This window comes from Orycteropus afer, unplaced genomic scaffold (assembly GCF_000298275.1).
Source record: "Orycteropus afer afer isolate SDZICR_OR568_19922 unplaced genomic scaffold, OryAfe1.0 scaffold00145, whole genome shotgun sequence".
Lineage (NCBI taxonomy): Eukaryota > Metazoa > Chordata > Mammalia > Tubulidentata > Orycteropodidae > Orycteropus > Orycteropus afer.
Window position 1 is genome coordinate 7,873,792 of NW_006921732.1, and position 7,906 is coordinate 7,881,697.

Below are 7,906 nucleotides of genomic sequence, written 5' to 3' on the forward strand. Positions count from 1 at the left end.
TATGCTACTGGTTTGTGACCTGGACAAGTTACTTCACCTCTCTGAGGCTGAGTTATGGCATCCATAAATGGAAATAATATCTGCCCTATTTGGTGGTTATGAAGATTAAATAAGATAACTCATTCCTTCACTTCCCACCACTGCCGTCAAGTCAACTCCAACTTATAGCGACCCCACAGGCAATGCAAAATGTTTAAGTACATCTTGCTGCCAGGCTCAAAATTTAGCCCTTGGCTGCCTTTCAGAGGGAAGAGGCAGCTCTGACGCGGGATGCTGGCTGACAGCAGGTGGGGGAGGAGGAAGATCCCAGAAGACAGCAGGTGCCTGATGCAGGTGGACTGGAGAATGAGATTTCTCTCTGCCTCCATCACTGCCGCCCTGGTCCAAGCCAGCTGGATAATACCCCTGCTCTCCACTCATCTTCCTGCTTCCACTCTTACCCCTCCAATCTATACCTGTTGCCGTCAAGTCGATGCTGACTCATGGCCACCCTGTGTGTGCAGAGGAGAACTGCTTCATAGGGTTTGCAAGGCTGTGACCTTTTGGAAGCAGATGTCCAGGTCTTTCTTCTATGGCACCTCTGGGTGTGTTTGAACCAGCAAACTTTTTATTGATAGTTGAGCATTTAATCACTTGAGCCACTCAGAGCTCCTCCCGATCTGTACCACAGCCAAAAAAATCTTTGAGAAATGCACACGTGTTCTCACCCTCCTTCATAGCTTCCCATGGCCCTAGAGAGTAATACAGTCTTCCGCCTGTGCTGCAGGGCCCTGCACCCCTCTCCAGCCTCCCCACACTCACAGTCTTGTGCTTGCGCTGCCTTAGCCTCCCAGGTCTTTGTCAGGACTTCAGGGTCCTCCTGCCACAGGAACTTTGTATGCGCTGTTCTCTCTGCCTAGAAGGTTCTCCACTTACTCAACTTGTACTCATGAATTCTCAGCTCAAGTATCATCTCCTCAGGAAAGTCCTCTCCAATCTCTCTAACCAGGCCAAATCTATATATTACACTTTCCCATGGCACCTACTTCACCTTGAGAGAATTTATCCCAGCTGCAATCTGACACTGTGGGGGATTGTTGGATTAATATGTGAGCTGCGTGAGGACAGGGCCTGTTGTGTTCATCATGATATCCCCAATACTTAGCATTGGACATATAGTAGGCACTCGAAACTTTTTGTTGGGCTGATTTATTTATTCCACAAATACTTATGGAGCACCTACTGTGTGCCAGGTACACTCACAGATTCTGGGAATTCAGTAGAGAGCAAGATATTCTGAGACAGGGGAGAAAATAAACAAATACTGGACAGAGGAGAGAGATGGTGTGATCCCATTTACAGAGGAATGTACTGCTGCTCAGAGATGCTCTATGCCTCACCCAAGGTCACACAGCCAGTGAGTGGTGGTGTCAGGACTCTGATCCAGATTTCTCACCTCCAATTCCTTGTTTCACTGCCCCCACCACTGAGTTCTATGACTAAGACATCAGTATCATTCCCTCCCTGATTTGGGCACTCATCCCCTCCTCCTTCGATCACTATGTGATAGTGTTTTCACAAGTCACTAACTCATGCTTCTTGTTCAACAAGTGTAGTTTAGGCATGGAGACAATCTAAGCTGAATTTTTATCTAAGGTGTTGAGCAGATCCCTGTGGCATGTCACTAGAGACTCTTCTGTACAACATAGATTGTGCTTTTTGGAAATAGTCAGCAGCTTTGGATTCCTGTTTAAGGTGATAGGGCTTTGAGTCCAAGAGGCTTATCTTAACTCTGCCACTGCCTCACTGTATAACCTTGGCCAATCACTTCCCCTGTCCAGCCTTAGCATTTAGATCTATAAAATGGGTGGAAATAATGTCTGCCTTGTCTATCTTACCTAACTGTTGAGAAGAGTGAGACAGTGTATGGGAAATGACTTCTGAAGTAGCAAAGTACAAATAACTGTCATTTGTTGTTCTCATCCAGCCCAGAGTATATTATATTGCTTATTTCCAAGAGAACGTGCCAGAGGTTCTTTCACTCCACAATAAAATGCTTTTCCCTTGAGTCAGCCGCATGGGGCCTTGGTGGCCCAGCTCTTGACCACCGATGGACAGAGCATTCTCACTGCCACATTCTCGTTTGCTCTTCACCACATCTGTGAGGCTGGCTGGGCAAGGATCAGTGCCTCTGCTTTATAGAGAAGTCTGAGGTCCAAAGAAGGGCCAGGGAGTGGTGGAGCCAGAATGAGCCATTATGTCCTATTACCCCAGCCCATCACTTCACGTCCCCCGCTCCCCACACACTGCATTGTTTTCTGCCAGTGAGAGAGACCTTGGTGGGTTGAGTGTTAGAAGTGGGCCTAAGCCAGGGCCAGAGCATGACTGGCAGATGGAGACACTGAAGGGTAAGAGCAAAGTAGGTCCCAGGGAGCACTGTGGGCCAAACTCTAACAAAGTCAAAGTCTGACTTCAAGTTCATGGGGCTTTAGAGCTCTGACATGAGGAGCCAAGTCTGGAATGGGCAAGAGTGGCATGCAGTTATGGAATCCAGGTAGGGTCCCTTCCCTGGCTCCTGCTCAAAGGTTGGGGTTAGTTTCCCTTGATGCTGGCCATGTGGGGGGCAAGGAATTCAATCTAGTTTAATGGCCCTGGGGGAAGAGGCCAGCATGGTGCTCCCACCATCTGCATATCTATGATGTGAATGAAGAAGAAACAGGGAACAGTATAGCCAGTATCTGAAAACCAGAGTGCAAGTCCCAGCTCTTCCCTCAAAGGGCTAGGTGAACTTAAGCAAGTTCCTTTGCTCCTCTGAGACATCTTCCCACCTAAACAAAGAGATCAAGACTCTTTGCCCTTCAGGAGGTGGGAAGGGATCCTCTGCCATGATTCTTTCAAGGTTCCATAGAGGTCAAAGCCCTGGACCAAAGCTACCAGATACCAGTTGCTGTCTAGTTGATTCTGACGCATAATGGCCCCATGTGTGTCAGAGTAGAACTGTGCTCCCTGGGGTTTCCAGTGGTGGATTTTACCAAAGTCTATCACCAGGTCTTTCTTCCAAGGTGTCTCTGGGTGGACTTAAGCCTCCAGTCTTTCAGTAAGCAGCCGTGAATGTTAATCATTGGCTCCACCCAGGGACTCCTAGACTGACGCTCAACAGCAGCTGTTGTTACTGTTTTGAGTAGGACCCACCTAGAGGACACAGGTTTGTGGGGCAATCTGGACTTTCCCAGGCTGGGACAGAGAAGAGCAAAGACATGGGTACAACCTTCCAGAGAGGCGGTCCTGGCCCCAGTTGGGAGTGCTGCAGAGGTGGGCCAGAATGTCCCACCAGCCTCCTCTCTGCTTCCCCAGGCAGCCAGCGGCCTGTGTGAGCTCCTGTCTGTCAACAGCTGTGTGGGCCGCGTGAGGCGCATCTACCCTCAGCTGCTGCTGGCCCTGCTCATTCAGGTTCATTACCACATTGGCCTCAACCTTCCTGGTCGCGTGGCCTCCCGCAAGGACACCAAGAAGGATGCACAGCCCCCTGCCTTTGTGCCTGTCTGGTACGCTCTGTTCATCTTGTTTACCTTGCTGTCCCTAGAGTGGGGACAGCCAGCCACCCAGCAAGGGCCCTTCCAAAAGTCCTTAGAGTGATTAATCAGCAGAAATTAGCTTTGAGACTGGAAGAGAAAACAGAAACAATTTTATTAGTGCCAATAACTCATTCAACAATTGTTTTTGAGTACCTGCTGTGTGTGTCAGACACTGAGCTTAGTACTAAACACGAAAGAATCAGAGTTCCTCTCCCAAAGAGCTCATCATTTAATTTTTCTTTCCTCCCTCCCTCGAGATATTATTTGTATTAGATTTGCATCCAAGGACCTACCCTTTTATTTTCAATTATTAATTATATTGTTGTTGTTGTTAGGTGCCGTGAATCAGTTCTAACTCACAGTGACCCTGTGAATATACCCTTTGGTATATTCAAAGTTTTTTGCCAATGCCATAATTCAAAGGCATCAATTCGTCTTCAGTCTTCCTTATTCGTTGTCCAGCTTTTGCATGCACATGAGGCTATTGAAAATGCACATGAGGCTATTGAAAATACCATGGCTTGGATCAAGAGCACCTTAGTCCTCGAAGTGACATCTTTGCTCTTTTACACTTTAAAGACATCTTTTGAACCTCGGGACCATAGTCACAGGGGACATCAGGCTCAATTGGCATAACATACTACGCAAAACATTGTTCCACCTCCCAATTTGGCGAGTAGCAACTGGGATCTTAAAAGCCTGCAAGGAGCCATCTAGATGCAATGATGGGTCTCTCCTCGTCCAGAGCAAAGAAGAATGAAGAAAACCGAAAATTCATGGAAACAATCAGTCCTGGCGACTGGTACACCATCCAATCTGCAGCCTATACAACTATGAGTCCAGAAGAACTAGATGGTGCCCGGCTACCAAAGCCAACCACTCAGAGGGGCATCTATGTAGGAGACTCTTGATAGAGAGGGAGGACAATGTGGAACAAAACTCAAAAGCATTTGGGAAAAAAAAGGGGGGGGGGACCAGGTTTGCTGGTCCGATAGAGCCTGGTGGAACCACTGAGACTATGGCTCCTAACTGCCCTTCAGGTCTAGAATTGAACCCACACCTGTGGCTTCCAGCCAAGCAAAAGACAGGCATAGGAGTTGAACATTTACCTGAGGTGAATACACTTCTTAGAGAGAACAATCATGGGAGAAAGAAGAGCTGTTTATGCACAGGGAGACAGCTCAGGGGGCAGGGGTACATGGAGGGATGGGCACAGGTAAGAGGTGACTGTCGGGAGGAAGTAGGAGGGAAGCTGTTGCATTGTGGTGAATTGTGGTCAATGTCATGAGAAAAAGTGTGTATGAACTGCTATATGGGAAGTGAATTTGCTCTGTAAATTTTCACCCAAATCACAATTGAAAAAAAAAAAAATGTTCTTTCTACTACAGTAAAAAAAAAAAGTCTTTTGCAGCAGATTTGCCCAATGCAATACATCATTTGATTTCTCAACTGTTGCTTCCACGAATGTCGATTGTGGATCCAAGTAAAATGAAATCCCTGACAACTTCAATCTTTTCTCCATTTATCATGATGTTGCTTATTGGTCCAGTTGTGAGGATTTCTATTTTCTTTGTATTGAGGTGAAATCCACAGTGAAGGCTGCAGTTTTTGATCTTCATCAGTAAGTCCTTCAAGTCATCTTCACTTTCAGCAAGCAAGGTTGTGTCATTTGTATATCACAGCTTGTTAATGAATCTTCCTCCAATCCTGATGGTGCATTCTTCTTCATCTAGTATAGCTTCTCAGATCATTTGCTCAACATACAGATTGAATAACTATGGTGAAAAGATACAACCCTATTTATTTTAATATGCACAGGATAAAACCTTCAAGACAGAAAAGCAAATCTACCCAAACCTCAGTTATCCTCTCCAAAGAGGTGGTATTCTAGTGTCACAGGGCTGCCGTAACAAAATGCCACAGCCTGGTGGCTTATAAGAACAGAAGTTCATTGTTTCACCGATCTGGAGGCTCATACCTGAATTCAGGGCCATGTTCTCTCTGAAAGCTCTAAGGAAAGGTTCTTTCTTGTCTCTCCTAGCTTCTGGTAGCCCCAGGTGTCTTTCAGCTTGCATTCACATGGCCCTCCTCCCCCTGTCTCTCTGTGTCCTTTTTTCTCTTTTATAAGGACACCATTCAGATTGGATTAAGACCCCTTCCCACTCTAGCATGTTGTTGTCATTAGCTGTCATTGAGTTGTCCCCCAACTCATGGTGACTCTATACACGAGAGAGTGAAATGCACTTTGTGATCCATAGAGTTTCACTGGCTGATTTTTGGAAATAGATTTCCAGGTTGGGAGAGGAATGCAAGGATTAACTATTGACCTGTCGCATCTGACTTCGGATTAAAGGAGAAGGAGGAGTCCTACTGGACTAGACACCAGAAACATGGCCATCCAGACTCTGAGCCCTGCAACAGCCACAGGCTTTAAAGCAGTCCTTTGTTGCATTGTTGACTCTGCTCCCCATTCTAGTGGGGGGAAAGAGAATGAGTATTTCAAGATGGCCCTTGTACAATGCTGCAGAGAAAAGCTGAGAGCTTTCTTGAAAGGTCAAGCTTGCAGAGTGGTGTTTGGGGAAGCCATTCTACCACCACAGCCTTCTTCCCAAGGTGCCAGCTCCGCATTTTTTGAGCAGCATGGCATCTCTTTTGGCTGTTACAAGTATATAATTTGAGGGTGAATGAGGGAGAAAGGAAACACATAGGGTCATTTTTTGTTAAAATTTGGAACCTGATTGAGGAAATGAGAAAAGGAGGGATAGGACAAGCTACTAATGAGGCCGTTCTGTGCTCAGAGACTTTTGCCTATATATGTATTCATCATTGGCTGCCCAAATGCAGATAGGGAGGGTCTGTATAAACATTGTGACTGTCTGAAACCTATAAGTCAAGACATTGCCATTGGAGCTCCCAAGCCAGTTAATGAAAAGATGATGAAGACTGTCCTGGAGATGGGGACCCGTGGAGAGAACACACATTCTGTCATAGTTAAAGTTTCTGTTTCTTAAAATTGAAAGGTCTTACTTTTCCAAATGAAAATGTGTAATCGCAGCCATTCAGCCAGTATTAGAAGTTTTAGGGGAGAGGGAAGAGAGTGGAGACAGGAGAGTTGGGGAGGGTGACCCCCCCCCAGGCTATTTGGGTGGGCAATACTTACAGCCTGTTTCTGTGTCTCCTTTTCTTCCTTTTTTCTTTCTTTCTCTTCCTCCCCTCCCTTCCTCCCCCCTTTCTTCCTTTCTTCAACCCTTCCTTCACTTTATCTTTGAACCCTATAGCCATTGCTCACAGGGTTGCAGTAGATTGAGTAGTATCCCTCTAAAAGTCATCTTTACCTGGAACCCATGAATGTGGCCATATTTGAAGACGGTCTTTGCAGATGTATTCAAGTTAAAATGAGGTCGTACTTTAGAGTAGGCACTCAAGTTAATGGTTGGTGCACTCACAAGAAAAAGGAGAAGGAAATTTGGATACAGAGACACAGAAGAAAAACAGGGAAGAAGGCCATGTGACAATAGGGGCCGCGATTGGAGTGATGTAGCTATAAGTATAAGCCAAAGAACACCAAGGATGCAGAGCTTTCAGAAGCTAGGAAGATACTCCTGCAGAATCTTCAAAGGGAGCATGGTCCTGCTGACACCTAGACTTCTAGCCTCCAACACTTGGAGAGAATAAATTTCTGTTGTTGCAAGGTTTTGGTATTTTGTTATGGCAGCACCAGGAAATGAATACAGGTTCTATTGCTGACAGTACATGTTTTAATACATCAACATAAATGTTGAATGAGTCCAAAGCCCTGGCCTCAGGAGAAGTTTGAATTTTCACACTGAGACAAGGAGTGTACAAGTGAGGGGACAGGACTGCCCTCCAAGGCACCCACCCAGCTGCAGGGGTCAACCATGGGCTTGAGAGGAACATCAGATGGCAGTGGTGAGTGAGAGTGAGGCAGGACTGAGACAGCCTGCTGTCCTGAGGAGGCCTGGGTCAGACTTCTTCCTCCAGAAAATCAAGGTTCTGGAGAAATGGAAGAGTGAGAGCAGTTTCCTAAGGGAGGTGAATTTTGCTTCTGTTTACTCTCTTGTTCTCAAAGTGAGTTATTATCTTTTTAAAGCAACCCTTTATGGGTACACTGAACACTCTATCTGACAATTAGCATGGTGGAGAAGCTTGTGGGGTCAGATGGGAACTGATGGTGATAGAGCCCCAGGTGGAGGGGGGCCTGGCCTTCTTGGGGCAGGGTGGCAATGAGGGCTCTGGCCCTGTTGTCTTGGCAGCTGGGTGGTGAAAGTGGTGAAAACCCTGTTGCTAAAGATGGGCTGCTCCTATGAGGCCACCTTTCTGGAGGATCAGGG

General features: G+C 46.4%; 1 protein-coding gene across 1 annotated transcript in view; it reads left to right on the forward strand.

Annotated features, from left to right (window-relative positions):
• MROH7 (maestro heat like repeat family member 7) overlaps window positions 1–7,906 on the forward strand; it is a 57,295-nt gene that overhangs the window by 23,501 nt on the left and 25,888 nt on the right. The window contains exons 14-15 of the mRNA XM_007945967.2: window positions 3,334–3,524; window positions 7,829–7,903. Of these exons, the coding sequence (XP_007944158.2) occupies window positions 3,334–3,524; window positions 7,829–7,903 (266 nt within the window). The remainder of the gene's footprint in view (window positions 1–3,333; window positions 3,525–7,828; window positions 7,904–7,906) is intronic.